Raw genomic sequence first — 17,917 nt, 5'->3', positions numbered from 1 at the left:
CAGACTCGGGATAGCCTTGCTTCATCAGACCTGTAGAGGCAGACTCGGGATAGCCTTGCTTCATCAGATCTGTACACAGACTCAGGATAGCCTTGCTTCATCAGATCTGTACACAGACTCAGGATAGCCTTGCTTCATCAGACCTGTAGAGGCAGACTCGGGATAGCCTTGCTTCATCAGACCTGTACAAAGACTCAGGATAGCCTTGCTTCATCAGATCTGTACACAGACTCAGGATAGCCTTGCTTCATCAGACCTGTAGAGGCAGACTCGGGATAGCCTTGCTTCATCAGACCTGTACAGAGACTCAGGATAGCCTTGTTTCCTCAGACCTGTACAGACAGATTCTCATGCGTTGGCCTCTTTTCATGCTCATCATTTGCCTTAATGAAAAATGAATAAACTCTGAGACAAGCTAGTCATGTGAGTTTTAATAGATGAGGTGAGTCTATGTTTAGACATTAAAGGCTTAACGAAGATTTGCAGTGCTCGTTTTAAACATCTGTGATTAGTAAGCATCCTAATTCCTCTCTATCTTATTTTAAAATCCCATCTGGTACATAGAATTTATTACAACAACAGTTCAGCAATTAGACAATTTGTAACAACAAAAGATAATTAACATAACTACTACCTCAACTACCACAACCCCCTTATGCACAGGAATGTGTGTAAGGTAAGAAACCAGCAGTTGCACTTGTTTCACCCCATCCTAAATCTCATGAGCTATTCTGTCAACCTGCTTTACTGGTGAGACATCTCAATTAAACACCAGGAAATCATGTGACGATAGTTAAATAATACATTTAATGACAAAGGTCAATGTACAAACACGGTCAGTCACAAGTCATACTTGTAGTGTCATGAGCATTTTCAGTCGATTTAATATCACAAATGACATAAGGGCTAGTGAGGTAAATGTGATACAACATGCAGGAGAGCTACAACTTCAACAATCCAGGGGGAATGATCTTAGAATAAATATAATACACATTCTTAAAGAGAACGTCCACCGTCATAAACCTGCAATGCTCCAACAGAACCTCCAATGTCTCTCTCTGCACTCTGTTAGGAATGTATAAAAACCTGACCTCTGCTTTGAGACTCCAATTATTATAATTTTTTTATAGTGGTTCAACTACGACACACTATTGAAACTGTAAATGGGATGTATTGATTTAGTAAATAATTTTCCACGTCCAGTGTGGTTAATTCCATTTTCTAAGTCCATGCTGAGCATATCTCTAGAACTACTGGTCCATTTACATTTACACACAGACAACACTATGTATCCACCACTTATAGCAACATCACAATTTCCCATCCTATGGTTCCCATTGGGAGTGGTCAAAGTTTGAGAGTGTGGGGTTGAAAGATGTTGTACAACAGACATTTATTTGCATTGGTAATCAGCTTGGATCTTCAAGGCTTGGTGGTGCTGGTGCATGCCAGGTTGTGTTCAGCTCAGTGCGAGAAGGGGGGTGGGGGGGGTGGGATGTTAACAGGTCAAGGCCACGGCGAAAACACTCACCACACAGTACATGGTGCGGTTCTCCCACCTGACCGTGCAGCTTCCTGTGGGAGGACACCACAAAGACCAATCAGGTCAACCCACTAGATCTCAACCAATCAGATTCAACATATCAGAACCAATTTGGACACACAAAATAGATTCCAACGTGTGGCTTCTTCAGTGGAGAGCAACATTTCAAAACATACGCAGATAGAAACAGAATGAGCAGATTCCTTTTTCCAGACAATCACAGGGAATCATGTATGTACAGTACAATACTTTTCTATTAGAGCCCGACCAATGTTTTTTTGGAGGGTCCAATACCAATTGGGTGACAAAATGTACCAATATATCTGCCAACATACTGTTTTACAGTGGGAAAATAAAAAAAGGGTCATTTTTCCACACCGAGTTCTCATAAATTACCATCCCAAAGAGCAATTGTCCAAGAAATATGCTTCAAATGTTGATTTCTTACATTGTGACAATAATGTAACTAGGGCTGACTCCATTTAGTCGACTGGTCGATTGTTTGGTCGATAGGCTGTTGGACGACCGAGACTTATTTAGTCGAGCAGTAGCAATAAAATAAAATAAAGTATAATCATGTTGTACAAGACTGATTGGCTCCTGTCTGAGTGGACTGATCCATTCTGGAGGCCGATGGGATGGCACACTCCATCAGTCTAAGACATGTGCTACTGAAATTTGATTTGGTTATATTATGAAACAATGGCACAACATAAATAAAAATGTGAATATTTTATAACAAATGCGCTTTCTGCCACGTTGGATAGTGGTAGCTGTCCGCGGTTCTGAAACACATCAGTGCGCTGTTGAATTGGCGCATTATTCCAGACCATGTTGCTCGGTGCATAATAGCAAACAGCCTAACTGTTAAATGTGACTGGCTTTATAAATCTATATACAGTACCAGTCAAAAGTTTGGACACTCCTGCTCATTCAAGGGATTTTATTTGTACTATTTTCTACATTGTAGAATAATAGCGAAGACATCAAAACTATGAAATAACACATATGGAATCATGTAGTATCCAAAACAAATATATAAATATATTTTACATTTGAGATCCTTCAATGTAGCCACCCTTTGCCTTGATGACAGCTTTGCACACTCTTGGCATTCTCTCAACCAGATTTATGAGGAATGCTTTTCCAACAGTATTGAAGGAGTTCCTACATTTGTTGGCCACTTTTCCTTCACTCTGCGGTCCAACTCATCCAAAACCATCTCAATTGGTTTGAGGTCAGAAAATAGTAAAAATACAGAACAACCCTGGAATGAGTAGATGTGTCCAAACTTTTGACTGGTACTGTATGTCTACAGAAATAAGAAAGATACTGTTTCCGTTGCCTGTGAGTGTTTGGTTGATTGATTCCACGAGAACCAAGCCTCACGAAATAATCTCACAAATTCTTCTATTTTTCATCTTTGCTGTAATAAAGGCTTTACACTTTTTCCTCTCGTTAGACCAGCCTTTCTGGTATTATTTATCATACATTGTGTTGTGTACACTGTTCCAAATTGTCAGAAATATTTATAATAAAAATAACTTTCCTTTTTCCTTGAACCCCTTATTGTTATTATAATAATAAGTAATGTCATTATCATTAGTGGTCTTAGTATAGCAGCCTTGTATAACTACCATCAAGCTGCAGACCTAAGAGCGCATCCTGTTTAGTCTTAATAACATAACTTACTTAGGCCTGTATTTCAATAGTTATACAGGCCACTGTATCAATCAATCATTTATTTGTTCATGTCGACACACAGCATACGAGTCATTCATGATGTGAAATGCAATCAAACATTTTAGTTCTAAAATAAAGCAACCAAAGACTAATTTGAGTAAATAATAAATAGGCCTAAACCGTTCCATTTCACGGATGAATGAGACTGTTGTAATAAATCCATCACAAAAAACCGTTCCAACCGGCTCTCTGGAATGCTTAGAACTGGTTTATATTGTTGCAAATGGTCAGAAAAATTATATTGGAATCTAACAGCACCTGTATGGCACACACAGACTTAATATGCACACAGAGCTTGCTCCTTACCTTCTTTTTCTTGATCTCCAGTGTTTTCCACAACTAGTCACATGTACTCCACACATCTGGCTTGCCCTTTACCTCCAGCGCAACCAGTAAACATTCCCGTTTCCAGTTTATTTGTCACGCCCTCTGCATCCATTTTGCTGTCACGTGTTACAATGTTCAGAGTTTGTTTATAACCAATTTATTGATGTGATTATGATATGCTATAGGTCAGGCCCTATTGGCCACGGGCATGTGATGCATACATGTGTCACCTAAAGAGAGCAAGGGCTGAGGGAATAGGGAATGTTTTGACTAAACAAACCAGGGATTTCGTCAACATCACTTTTCAGTCAAATGTCTAATCATGTTGCAGCTTCAGCAACACGGACAGCGGTGCACACAATGATGTTCTGCGGTGGTCTCTGCAGCAGGGAGGAGAGAGAGAACGGGTGCTAGTCACACAGTCACTCACTGTTTTTATTGGGGTTTTTTTTTTTTTTTTACAAAACGCAGTAAGTCTGAGCCAGGCGGCACAATCAAATCAATTGTGGTCGGAGTCCCTCTAGTCATTTGTGTCTTAATTATTTCATCAAACAGTTCGCTTAAAGAATCAGACTAGCTCTGTGCATATAGTGGATTTGATTAAAACACATAGGATATGTCTATATATGGAAAAATATCAGTTTTAACATTTCAACCAATCGATTGGTCAAAAGAACAGACTCGGTCGACCAAGATTTTTTGTAGTCGGGGACAGCCTTAAATTAAACAATGTTCAGATAAGCATAAGATTCCCTTTTTTCCCTATCCTATTTATTAAATATCAGTTATTGGTGGAATTATTGCCGATACAGCGCTAAAAAGGTCCATATCGGTCGGGCCATACTTTGTTGCACCCTTCTGAATAAGCCAAAACGTAATACACTGTTCATTAGCACAACAAAAGCAAATGGCTGTTCAAAGGTTAGTACAGTATGCGTGGGGGTTTCATCTCTCTCACCATCAGTAGCAGTGTCCCAGTAGCAGGAGTTGGCCGTGTGGAGACCAGCACCACTCTTCTGCATGATGGCACAGTTCACTGCAACACAAGACCATGTTGAAGATACATTTCCTGCTGTAGGCATTCTGTCATGCACAGGGCTTTGCTCTTGGTCACAAAGGCTATCATATAGATATACCTCTATCATACTGCTATTATACAGCACTTTGCGACCGGGAGCACACACAGGGCCCATCATCCAGCTTGTTAAGGGTGGAGTAGAGTAGCCTTCTTCTAAGGCAGTGGTCACCAACCGGTCGATCGCGATCGACTTGTCGATCTCCAAGGCATTTCTAGTCGATCGCCAAACATTTCTGTAAAAAACCCAATGATAAAGCCTTGTGTTCCTATTTTTTATATTATGTATTGGTCTGTTAAAACCATGACTAATACAGCAAAGAGCTGCTGTTTTTATGACTGAGTTCATGTTTAAGTTCTTACTCAGTACTGCCAACACTTTGTAGTCAACACTTTTATAACCCATAAAATGTGCGTTCTTCCTATTTACACTCAACGCTACAACAATCCCTGCAGCAGTAATGAATGAGTAGGAAAGTATCTATAGGCTTGCGTTGTTGTTATTATTAGCGGCTTGGGCCTTTTTTAATATCAAGGAATATTTCACTTTCTCTGTTCATAGGAGTAACAACATGAATTTGTGCATGAGGCAAAAATAATGCGGTGCGACTCGAGTTTCGGCATCAGCTGGAAGACGGTGTCCCTTTTTGGTCAGTGTTAGTGGAGGAAAGGGAGAGCAGAGGGATGTTGAGAAACGGACCCTCAGTCTGCTGCTCTCTCCCTCCTCTGAGACTGACCATCGGATGCAGGCACCATTAGCCCAGTAAAATAAAAAGCAAATTATTTAAATGTATGCTCACTCAGCTGGTTGGTGACCATTGTTCTAAGGGATACCAACAACTTCAACTTTTGCTGCATCTACAGTACCAGTCAAAAGTTCACACACCCCTGCTCATTCAAGGGTTTTTCTTATTTTTACTATTTTCTACATTATAGAATAATAGTGAAGACATTCAAACTATGAAATAACACATATGGAATCATGTAGAATCCCCAAAAAAGTGTTCAACAAATCAAAATATATTTTATATTTGAAATTCTTCAAAGTAACCACCCTTTGCCTTGATGACAGCTTTGCACACTCTTGGCATTCTCTCAACCAGCTTCATGAGAAATGCTTTTCCAACAGTCTTGGAGGAGTTACCACATACGCTGAGCACTTGTTGGCTGCTTTTCCTTCACTCTGCTGTCCAACTCATCCCAAACCATCTCAATTGGGTTGAGGTCAGGTCATTGTGGAGGCCAGGTCATCTGATGCTGCACTCCATCACACTTGTCAAATGGCCCTTACACAGCCTGGAGGTGTGTTTTGGGTCATTGTCCTGTTGAAAAACAAATGATAGTCCCACTAAGCACAAACCAGAAGGGATGGCGTATCGCTGCATAATGATGTGGTAGCCATGCTAGATAATTGTGCCTTCAATTCTAAATAAATCAGACAGTGTCACCAGCAAAGCACCCCCACACTATCACAACTCCTCCTCCATGCTTCACGGTGGGATCACACATGCGGAGATCATCCGTTCACCTACTCTGCGTCTCACAAAAGCACAGCAGTTGGAACCAAAAACCTCAAGTTTGGAATCATCAGATCAAAGGACATATTTCCACCGGTCTAATGACCAATGCTCATGTTTCTTGGCCCAAGCAAGTCTCTTCTTATTATTGGTGTCCTTCAGTAGTGGTTTCTTTGCAGCAATTTGATCATGAAGGCCTGATTCACACAGTCTCCTCTGAAAAGTTGATGTTGAGATGTGTCTGTTACTTGAACTCTGTGAAGCATTTATTTGAGCTGCAACCTGAGGTGCAGTTAACTCCAATGAACGTATCCTCTGCAGCAGAGGTAACTCTGGGTGTTCCTTTCCTGTGATGGTCCTCATGAGAGCCAGTTTCATCATAGCGCTTGTTGGTTTTTGCGACTGCAATTGAAGAAACTTTCAAAGTTTTCCAGATTGACTGACCTTCATGTTTTAAAGTAATGATGGACTGTTGTTTCTCTTGGCTTATTCGAGCTGTTCTTGCCATAATATGGACTTGGTCTTTTACCAAATAGAACTATCTTCTGAATACCACCTCTACCTTGTCACAACACAACTGATTGGCTCAAACGCATTAAGGAAAGAAATTCCAAATTGGACCGCAGAGTGAAGGAAAAGTGGCCAACAAGTGCTCAGCATATTTGGGAATTCCTCATAAAGCTGGTTGAGAGAATGCCAAGAGTGCGCAAAGCTGTCATCTAGGCAAAGGGTGGCGACTTTGAAGAATCCTAAATATAAAATACATTTTGATTTATTAAACACTTTTTTGGTTACTACATGATTCCATGTGTTATTTCATAGTTTTGATGTCTTCACTATTATTCTACAAGGTAGAAAACAGTAAAAATAAATAAAAACCTTGGAATGAGTAGATGTGTCCAAACTTTTGACTGGTACTGTATGTTTTCTCACCACTTCGATGTGACTAATTGTTGAGTGACTCTTGTAATACCATAACTTCCTTGTGTTATAACATCCTTACAATCATACCTATGAACTTGAATGGTCTCCCTTGCTTGACCAGTTGGGTGAGAGAGTGCTCCACGATGCTGGCAGTCCACTGGTTCACTTTGTTCTGGTTGTAATCTAGTCCTCCAATGATGGCTTCGACACACTGAGACACAGACACCAGACAGTCAGTAAGGAAGACAACACAGTCAAGCATCTATGAAGTGATAATCAGTGTTTTTGATCATCTTTACCATCCAAGAAATAACACTGCTGACAAACATGTTTCAAATATCCCTTTACCTCTTTAACTGAGACACTGGCCTCATCTGCGTTGAAGGACACCTGTGATTCCAAACGATATAAAAATATATATAAAAATTATAATTATGAAAAACATTTAACATAAAGTGTGGATTACTTTGTTATGATACAACTCAAAACAAAAAGCTTGTGCTGTTGAGTGTTGAGCATTCATTCACACAAAAGTAGCTGACCTACTTTTTCCTTGCACAACAAATTAGGGTACACAGACAGACAGTCCACTCTGTGAGAACTTAGTCAACACTACAGCTGTCAAGACTAGATATCAAATCCTTTCAGGCAAGCCCCGGGAGGAAGGACTGCTGCAATAAACTCATAGCTAACTGTTGATAGGATCTTCAGAATAACTTGCACAGAGAAAATGTGTACTGCAACCTGCTACTGGAAGATTTACAGCTAAGTAGATTCAACGTTACATATTTAAACTCTTAGTACCTTTTTTTTCTATCTAGAACTTAAAACGGTTCTTCGTCTGTCCACATAGGAGAACCATTTCGGGTTCCATGTAAAACCCTATGGGGACAGCCGAAGGTTTTATCTGTATAATACTGTAGATATGCCTATGCTGAATGTTGATAGATGCTAGCGCGCTACTAATCAAGTCTTGCCCAGCCCAGTCTGATTGATTTGACCACACCCAGCTAGCTGCTAAGCTTACAAAATCCCCACATGCAATAATATGACATAATTTGCATGACAAATGTTTGAAAGGTGTATATTATCGTGTCAGTTTCATTTGACTACTTAATTAAATACTCATGTACTCGTCAGATACGTTTTCAAAGCCAGCACCCTCAATGCAATGCATGCTAACGTTATCTAGCTAGCTGACCATTCATCTAGCTAACTCGGCCGTTTGAAATCAGTGTCAAAGTCTGAAATTTGTATCTAGCTTAATGCACAATCTACCTCCTCTCCGGAATTGTACTCCTCCATTGCTTTAAAAGCAAAATGCTCCACTTTCGACAAGGTTCTTCACCGAGTCTGTTGTTTTTTCAGATTATCTGTCACTGAGATGGAGATAATCAAAGAAAGCGACTCTGTGAGGCAAGACGCACCCACAACGACTGCAAGTGAGAGTAGTAGATTATATTGACTGCCACCTGGCGGTGAGAGGTATTCGAGATAGTGGATCATATAGCACTTTCATATATATTATCATTATATATATTATCATATTTTATCCACAGAGATCCTATAATTCATTGGTGGTGATATAGTGGTAAACAATCTTGTATGTACTTTTTTATTTGATTTTAATGTTTGTTTATTGTTATTATTTGATTTGTATGTGTTTGTGTTTTATATTGTGTTTTTGACGGAGGTCGGGAATGGTGTTGGCCCGACAGGGGTGCGTTTGTAGTCTAGTAGACTAGTGGTTAGAGCGTTGGGCCAGTAACCGAAACGTTGCTAGATCGAATCTCTGAGCTGCCAAGGAAATAAATATCGTTCTGCCCCTGAACAAGGTTGTTAACCCACTGTTCCTAGGCCGTCGTTGTAAATAAGAATTTGTTCTTAATTAACTGACTTGCCTATATATTTTTTTAAACAAGGCATTTTATAAATATTTTTTAAATTGGTCTAATGAAAACAGTTGTTCACAAAAAATAAATCCTATAATTCAGTGTTCTGTGTAATTATATAATTGTGATTATATAATTGTAACGCTATAATCTATAATTGTGATTATATAATTGTAACGCTATAATCTATAATTGTGATTATATAATTGTAACGCTATAATTGCATCCCGTAACAGCTAAGGGCAGAAGTAGGGTACGATATCACAATCTGCACCTAGATCTGGAACACTTCTTCCTCACGCTTTTAACACACAGAGAGAAAGACATATGAACAAATAATGTGATACTGCGGTATGACTTATTGAGTCAATTGGATATTATTAGGATATTCAATATCACCGTACATTGCCACTGGATAATTTAAACCCTAAATAGGGTTCAGCAGATAGCAGAGAAGCTGCCCCAGCTGGTTCCCCGAAACTGTGACCACGCCCCCTACACACCGGAGCACCCGGCTGCTGCGCGGAGCGGGGCTGTTGATGCCACGGCTGTGATCACACGCCACAGAGGCGCGCCAAGAGACGGACTCCACAGGCTCCACCACCAGCCACTCTCACGACACACCAAGCCACCACTTGCTGTAGTGCAATTCTCAGGTAAGAGAGGGTTTCTGTTGCAATCTTTACAGAAACGTTATAATTTTCTGATGGTGGTTGTGTGAAACATGCACTGCGGTGTCCCATAATGATTATGAGAAGGGGATTCCCGACGAAGACGTAACAAACGACTAAGACCACAGCCATTCCCAACGCGATAGCATTATTATAGTGGTTACCACTCATAGGATCGCCTAAACTACAAGCAGTTTTTGCTACTAATTGCGGTTAGACTATATTCATTGATTTCATACTGTAACTTGTTACAAACATTCAAAATAATTTTATGATGGAAAATTCATTAAATTATATAGTCATTATAAAATGAAACGTTTCAGTTCAGGTGAGGTCTCAACTAACCTACATTCGCCTACAAGTGTTTGTTTGGACAGGTGCAATGCAGCAAAATTGTTTTTTTTTGTGCTCTCCACCCACGTGAAAAATACTATAGTATACTATGGTATAAACACTGTAGTATTACTATATTTATATTCTATAGTATTCACTGTAGACTAGTGTTTTTTTTTTACTGTAGTATTAACCTAACGTAACAGGTGTAAAATAAATGCCTGAAACTAGAACCCTTACATACTTGTCTTGACAAGAAGAAAAAATACTGCCGGGAGAGGTTCTTTTCTGCACTGTTCAACCAATACAGGGAAATGTGGACGAGTTAAGATGGAGTGTTGCCTTGTTAACGTCCAAATGCTGAAGTTGCTCTCTTTCCATTTCCCCCGAAAACCGGACATCCAGTGGTTAGGGACTCCGCAAAGGCTACTGTAGTTTTTATTTTTAGGTGCAGTAAAATGTGCTGTAAACGGTTTAAGTGCCTTGGTCATCGGGTATTCTAACCAGCAATCTTTCAGTTACTGGCTAAACGCTAGGCTACCTGTCGCCTTGTGTTATTTACTGTAGTGTTTTGGCATTCATTGGTGGTATACTGTAGTATTTACTGTATTGTTTTTTGCTGACATTAGTAGTATACTGTAGTATTTACTGTAGTGTTTTGCAGAAACCTACTATATGTAGGTAGTAGAGGGCAGCATTCCTGCAGGATTGCCCCCCCACCCCCCTACCACCACCACCCTACCACCCATACCCTAAGTGGAGTAAACTAACATATAACAATATTTATACTGCTACTTACAGCTATTTCGCTCACATCGATGGTAACTGTAGTTACAGAATTATACATATATTCCTATTTTCCAATTTGTTGAAGTGCTGGATTTTCACCCTCCGCGGCTAATCCACCATTCATTCAGTTCTTAACTCCAACCCTCCGATGTCCACAGATTAACCCATCTTTCCCATTATAATGGAACCGGTCGTCTTTCTGCTTTGTATGCGTTAGTTTAGGCCTGCCTATTGTATTTAAAGCACGTCTCTGTCGCATTATTCACACACTCAGAACGCACTGCTTCAAGTTAATAAGGAGCCTACCTCCCCTCTTCAAATTGAGTGTGCGAGACCAAGAGCGCGTATACTCTATGTTTGGTCTCAATGAAATACACTAGGCTGCCTATGCATGGGTGGAGGATCATGTGGCATTTATCTTTCTAAGGAAATTAACTTAAATATGATTGTACTATATAGTTTGCTACAGTGTCTGTAAATAAATATTCATACTGGAATGAAGTGGACGTGAGTCGACGTGTTATTGATAATCGTCGAAAAGGAAAAAGCGCTTCGCGCGCATAGGCTACCATGGTGAGCGAGCCGTTTCTTTATCATTAAATATTGCGATGGTGGAAAAGCACCCAAGTGTCATACTTGAGTAAAACTAAAGACACCTTAATAGAAAATGACTCAAGTAAAAGTGAAAGTCACCCAGTAAAATACTACTTGACTAAATCTAAAACTATTTGTTTTAAAATATAATTAAGTATAACAAGTAAATTTAATTTCAAAAATATACTGTGTCAAAAGTAAAAGTAGAAATTCTTTCAAATTCTTCATATTAAGCAAACCAGGTGGCACAATGTTCTTATTTGTTTTATTTTACGGATAGCCAGGGGCACACTCCAACACTCAGACATCATTTACAAAGGAAGCCATTTGTGTTTAGTTTAGGGATGACCTGGCATGTTCTCTTGACAAGTGTGGGAATTGGACCATTTTCCTGTCCTGCTAACCTCTTAAAATGTAATGAGTACTTTTGGGTGTCAGGGAATATGTATGGAGTAAACAGTACATTATTTTCTTAAGAAATGCAGTGAAGTAAAAGCTAATACATATAAATAGTAAAGTACAGATACCCCCAAAAACGACTTAAGTAGTACTTAAACGTATTTTTTTACTTAAGTACTTTACACTACTGAAATATTGATTACCCATTCATACCTCTCTGCCTGAAAATCGTCCTCCTAAAAGGTAGGCTATATCCAATATGCAAAACGTAGCTCAAGAAAAAATGCAAGTGTCCACTGTCATCATTCTTGCTGCTTCAAATTCAGTGGCCAGATGTGTGAGATCAGGTGCACCTGTGGTCTCAACTAAAATAGTAGGCTGTAGCCTATATATGGGCGGAGAAAGATAGGGCTGTTGTAGTTCCAAGAAAATGTACTTCCTAAATATGATTAGACTATAGTTGACTATTGCCTAGAAATAAATATTGTTCACCCATATTTGTCTCCATCTGAAAATCATCCCACTCCTAAAAGGTAGGGTATAGCTCAAGAGAAAGTGTAAATCTCTCCAACTCTGTTCTCTTCAGACTACGTCTAGCCTATTGGCCGATGCAAGTGTCTATTTGTGTAGTATTAACCTTTTTTTGTGTAGTATTTAATCGTTTTGTCAGGTTATTTTTTGCACATGTTGATATGGCCTTTAGGGCAGACAACTGCTGCGATCATCAGCAAGTGAGCTGGGTCATATACGCCTAAAATAGAATTGCAGGAATGCAGTTGTGGGTGGGTGTTAGACAGAAAGCCAGTTGTGGGTGGGAGTTAGACAGAAAGCCAGTTGTGGGTGGGAGTTAGACAGAAAGCCAGTTGTGGGTGGGAGTTAGACAGAAAGCCAGTTGTGGGTGGGAGTTAGACAGAAAGCCAGTTGTGGGTGGGAGTTAGACAGAAAGCCAGTTGTGGGTGGGAGTTAGACAGAAAGCCAGTTGTGGGTGGGAGTTAGACAGGAAGCCAGTTGTGGGTGGGAGTTAGACAGAAAGCCAGTTGTGGGTGGGAGTTAGACAGAAAGCCAGTTGTGGGTGGGAGTTAGACAGAAAGCCAGTTGTGGGTGGGAGTTAGACAGGAAGCCAGTGGGTGGGAGTTAGACAGAAAGCCAGTTGTGGGTGGGAGTTAGACAGGAAGCCAGTTGTGGGTGGGAGTTAGACAGAAAGCCAGTTGTGGGTGGGAGTTAGACAGAAAGCCAGTTGTGGGTGGGAGTTAGACAGAAAGCCAGTTGTGGGTGGGAGTTAGACAGAAAGCCAGTTGTGGGTGGGAGTTAGACAGAAAGCCAGTTGTGGGTGGGAGTTAGACAGAAAGCCAGTTGTGGGTGGGAGTTAGACAGGAAGCCAGTGGGTGGGAGTTAGACAGGAAGCCAGTTGTGGGTGGGAGTTAGACAGAAAGCCAGTTGTGGGTGGGAGTTAGACAGAAAGCCAGTTGTGGGTGGGAGTTAGACAGAAAGCCAGTTGTGGGTGGGAGTTAGACAGAAAGCCAGTTGTGGGTGGGAGTTAGACAGAAAGCCAGTTGTGGGTGGGAGTTAGACAGAAAGCCAGTTGTGGGTGGGAGTTAGACAGAAAGCCAGTTGTGGGTGGGAGTTAGACAGAAAGCCAGTTGTGGGTGGGAGTTAGACAGGAAGCCAGTGGGTGGGAGTTAGACAGGAAGCCAGTTGTGGGTGGGAGTTAGACAGAAAGCCAGTTGTGGGTGGGAGTTAGACAGAAAGCCAGTTGTGGGTGGGAGTTAGACAGAAAGCCAGTTGTGGGTGGGAGTTAGACAGAAAGCCAGTTGTGGGTGGGAGTTAGACAGAAAGCCAGTTGTGGGTGGGAGTTAGACAGAAAGCCAGTTGTGGGTGGGAGTTAGACAGAAAGCCAGTTGTGGGTGGGAGTTAGACAGAAAGCCAGTTGTGGGTGGGAGTTAGACAGGAAGACAGTTGTGGGTGGGAGTTAGACAGAAAGCCAGTGGGTGGGTGGGTATGAAAAGCTCAGGGTGCAGGCGGAAGCGGGATGAATAAATCATTACTGAGCGGACCTCTTGTAGGTAAGACTGGAGTGTAAATGGATAGTTTCACTTTAAGGAATGCAATTTATGGTCTATACTTGCCATGTACAGTAGGGTTCTCATTCATGGGTGTCACAAATTGGGCTATGGGGAGGGGAATGGGTGGGGTATATGCAAATTAAATACGTTAATATTACTATAGTGAAAAAAACAGTAGCGTTTTGCTAACACTAGTGCTTTTGCGGACATTACTGTAGTATTTAGTTAGCACTACACAATTGAGGGATACTACAGTGTGTAGGATAGTATTATACAGTATACTATACTGTCACAATCGTTATAATGAATGTCGGACCAAGGCTCAGCGTACGTAGTTCCACATGTTTAATTGAAATGAAACTCACAAAAACAATAAAGAGCAAAAACTAAATGTGAAGTCATAGAATGATCACACACCACTACACACAAACAAGATCCCACAAAACACAGTGGGGGAAATGGCTGCCTAAATATGATCCCCAATCAGAGACAACGATAAACAGCTGCCTCTGATTGGGAACCATACCAGGCCAACATAGACATACAATACCCTAGATAGCCCACCCTAGTCACACCCCAACCTAACTAACATAGATAATAAAAGGCTCTCTATGGTCAGGGTGTGACATATACAATTCTATAATAAGCACTACATGATCAAGGAATACTACAGTGGGTATTATAGTATTCTACAGTATACTACAACATTCTATAGTAAGCACTACATGATCAAGATATACACCAGTGTGTAGTATAGCATTCTACAGTATACTACAACATTCTATAATAAGCACTACATGATCAAGGAATACTACAGTGGGTAGTATAGTATTCTACAGTATACTACAACATTCTATAGTAAGCACTACATGATCAAGAGATACACCAGTGTGTAGTATAGCATTCTACAGTATACTACAACATTCTATAGTAAGCACTACATGATCAAGGAATACTACAGTGGGTAGTATAGTATTCTACAGTATACTACAACACTCTATAGTAAGCACTACATGATCAAGACATACTCCAGTGTGTAGTATATTATTCTACAGTATACTACAACATTCTATATTAAGCACTACATGATCAAGGAATACTACAGTGGGTAGTATAGTATTCTACAGTATACTACACAAATCTATAGTAGGTACAGCACATGATTGAGGGATACTACACTGTGGAGTATAATGTTCTACAGTATACTACAATTTACTACAGTTAACTTCAGATAGTAAGTACTATATAATTATATAGGAAACTGTAGTATCATGTGGGCAGGCCTACTAGAAACTGGTTTGACAATGGTCAATTTATCGGACTTGTTTTTGTTGTCTAGACAGAGTTGTAGACTTCTAGGCTAATTATATATATATATATAAAAAAATGCTTACAAAAATGATGCCCATGACAGATAGATTTTTATCAGCAAATGTTCCTTTCGATGGGCTATTATTGGGCTATTTTGAAACAACAATTTACACATTTTGCCTGTACTAACCTCGCCCATTCATATACGCTAACTACCTTCAGCGTCTTTTCACGAAGGTATCTTCTGGCCGGGTTAGTTTTTTGAAGAGCTAACGCTTGCGGTACAGTTTTTGAAACATATGGAATTATCTTTCATAGCAGTGAGAAATAACAATAAAAAAAAGAAAGATTAAATTACTACACACCTTTATAGGGTTAGGGTTCTCACACGGCCATATCTCCATGTTACAGCGCTTGTTTACAGAAGACAGACAGAAAACAGAGATGCCCACCTGTGCTAATTAGCTATCTATCGTGCTCAAACACCTGTGTGTAAGCATAACAGGGGAGGCAGTGTAGTTTGCCGGCTGGAGGGACACATCCGTATGGATCTGACCTGCTACAGTAAGTGTATCTTTTTCATTTGAAAGATTCTTTCTCGCTGATATGAAAGATAATTCCATATGTTTCGAAAACCGCATCACAAGCGATGATTATTGACGTTTCTAAATTTAAAACAGAGCATAGGGATTGTAGTTCAAATGGTCCCACTGGTAAGTGGTGCTTATAGCCAAGAACCCTTAGGATAAGGTAGAATGCCTTCTTAATTACATGTAATGCCTTGGGTTCTCGAGAGCATGTAGGTCTACTAACCTAGTAATTAGTAAGCTATAGCTGCAGGGACCAGTCTTGCATTTGCAATAGCATGAATAGCATGAATCAAAATGTTTCATATTAACATAGCACGTTTTAAACTTACATTGGTTCAAAGTTACATGGCCACAGGCAAGTGTGACGGTCATTTTAATTTAATAGATTCAACTGGATCATTTGTAGGGCCTTTTTCAAAACCAACGAGAGCGAATTTGACGGCGCAATGCAAGTTTGTCAAGCGAAAGCCTCGTGCTCATCGCAAAGGATGGAGAGGAATGGGAGAGAAATGGAAGAGGTGTCCAAAGAGATTATCAATGAACCATCAAAAATACAAATAGTTTTCCTGTGCTATTGTTTGTTCAGATACCCATGTGACATTGGTTAGAATAATCTGGTTTTAGAATTATTGTAGCTCTATTTTAAACTTCAGAAAAACATTCAATCATCAAAAATATGTCCCCAGCACAAGACCAGCACATTATAATGTAGTATTGTAGTCATTACACTCCCTGGATTTCCCCAGCCATGAATCATCTGCAGAACATTTATGAGGGCCGCCTAATGTCCCTCTAACCACGAACAAGCACTTAGATAAGTCACACACAGGAGAGAAGGGGGAGAAGGAGGGAGAGCAGCATGTTTAAGAAAGAATAAAAGCAGGAGAGGGGGAGGCAGGAGAGGGGGATGCAGGAGAGGGGGAGACAGGAGAGGGGGAGGCAGGAGAGGGGGAGGCAGGAGAAGGGAGTCAGGAAAGGGGGATGCAGGAGAGGGGGAGGCGGGGGAGGCAGGAGAGGGGGAGGCGGGGGAGGCAGGAGAGGGGGAGGCAGGAGAGGGGGATGCAGGAGAGGGGGAGGCAGGAGAGGGGGAGGCAGGGGAGGGGGAGGCAGGGGAGGGGGAGACAGGAGAGGGGGAGGCAGGAGAGGGGAGTCAGGAAAGGGGGATGCAGGAGAGGGGGAGGGCGGGGGAGGCAGGAGAGGGGGAGGCGGGGGAGGCAGGAGAGGGGGAGGCAGCGGAGGGGAGTCAGGAAAGGGGGATGCAGGAGAGGGGGAGGCGGGGGAGGCAGGCGAGGGGGAGGCAGCAGAGGGGGAGACAGGAGAGGGGGAGGCAGGGGAGGGGAGAGGGAGGTGCAGAAGAGGGGGAGGCAGGAGAGGGGGAGGCAGCAGAGGTGGAGGCAGGAGAGGGGAGGGAGCGGTGTGGGAGGCAGGAGAGGGGGAGGCAGGGGAGGGGTCAGCGGTGGAGGGGGTGGCAGGACAGGGGGAGGCAGGGGAGGGGGCAGCGGGGGAGGCAGGAGAGGGGGAGGCAGAGAGCTCATCCATCAGAGAATCCAGTCACAGGGAATTAGACATCAACCTCTGCAGAGCTGTCTAGGAGACCAGGGAATGTAGGATTCAACACACAGGGAGGTGTGTGTGTGTTGTCAGTATTTGTTCTGAGACTGCCTCATAAACCTCTTATGTTACTATTCCCTTGGCTCCTCCAGCCAGTGGCTACTTGGCCAGTCAGCCTGGATTGGGGCCTGTGCTGGGTCCATGTTTGTGCCATTCATATGATGTGGTTTTCTGTTTGCAACTGGGAGTATGGGTGAACTTGTGCCCTGACAAAGACATGAGAGGAATACGGTAATTAAGTCTTATCAATGCCATGAGGGATTGATAAAGTCTCATCAAATTAAATTCCTTTGAATTGAATTGCTGCCATGTGCTTTGCTAAACTGTGCAGTGCATGGTGTTCAATGCAGTGCTACAGTGTTCCAGACTGTTCTAGAATGTTCTGGAGTAATGTTGTGTTGGACTCTGCTGTGTTGTACTGCAATTAATACACCACGCTGGTGGGGGAAATGCTGCATAGTTGTGCCTGTGATGTTCTGTGTTTTTGTGTCGTGCTGGGTTTCCCTCCCTCCCACTCGCTGGCTTTGATCCCTGC

General features: G+C 41.6%; 2 protein-coding genes across 6 annotated transcripts in view; one reads left to right on the top strand and one right to left on the bottom strand.

Annotated features, from left to right (window-relative positions):
- Positions 1-416: 416 nt before the first annotated feature.
- LOC109870150 (dynein light chain Tctex-type 1-like) lies at positions 417-8,563 on the bottom strand. Of its 3 annotated transcripts, none has more exons than XR_004204551.1 (6): positions 8,408-8,563; positions 7,478-7,519; positions 7,217-7,340; positions 4,572-4,649; positions 3,593-3,993; positions 417-1,575 (listed from the first exon to the last, which is right to left on the bottom strand). XR_004204551.1 is itself a non-coding variant. In XM_020460515.2 (5 exons), exons 1-5 carry the CDS (start codon positions 8,432-8,434, stop codon positions 1,499-1,501), a joined length of 348 nt encoding a protein of 115 aa, XP_020316104.1. In that variant the 5' UTR covers positions 8,435-8,563; the 3' UTR covers positions 417-1,498. The 3 variants fall into 3 exon arrangements, 1 of the variants encoding a protein (XP_020316104.1); XR_002252108.2 differs by having other exon boundaries at positions 3,894-3,993; positions 8,408-8,548; XM_020460515.2 differs by lacking the exon at positions 3,593-3,993.
- Positions 8,564-9,425: 862 nt separating this feature from the next.
- Positions 9,426-17,917, top strand: part of sytl5 (synaptotagmin-like 5) — an 83,619-nt gene continuing 75,127 nt past the window's right edge. Inside the window, exon 1 of one of the 3 annotated variants that reach the window (XM_031799850.1) lies at positions 9,426-9,677. The gene's annotated coding sequence lies outside the window, so the exon portion shown is untranslated. The remainder of the gene's footprint in view (positions 9,678-17,917) is intronic. The other 2 variants (XM_031799848.1, XM_031799853.1) reach the window with 2 other exon arrangements.

Source organism: Oncorhynchus kisutch, linkage group LG2, assembly GCF_002021735.2.
Source record: "Oncorhynchus kisutch isolate 150728-3 linkage group LG2, Okis_V2, whole genome shotgun sequence".
NCBI lineage: Eukaryota > Metazoa > Chordata > Actinopteri > Salmoniformes > Salmonidae > Oncorhynchus > Oncorhynchus kisutch.
Note: the sequence above shows the minus strand (reverse complement) of the source record. Positions and strands in the feature narration are given on the sequence as shown.

Excerpts from the sequence above, each read along its gene's own strand:
- LOC109870150 (XM_020460515.2), bottom strand. The coding sequence starts at position 8,434 with ATGGAGGAGTACAATTCCGGAGAGGAG. Across the intron at positions 7,520-8,407 it reads AGTACAATTCCGGAGAGGAG|GTGTCCTTCAACGCAGATGA; the intron begins GTAGATTGTGCA and ends TTGGAATCACAG. Across the intron at positions 4,650-7,216 it reads GAGACCATTCAAGTTCATAG|TGAACTGTGCCATCATGCAG; the intron begins GTATGATTGTAA and ends CTTGTGTTGCAG.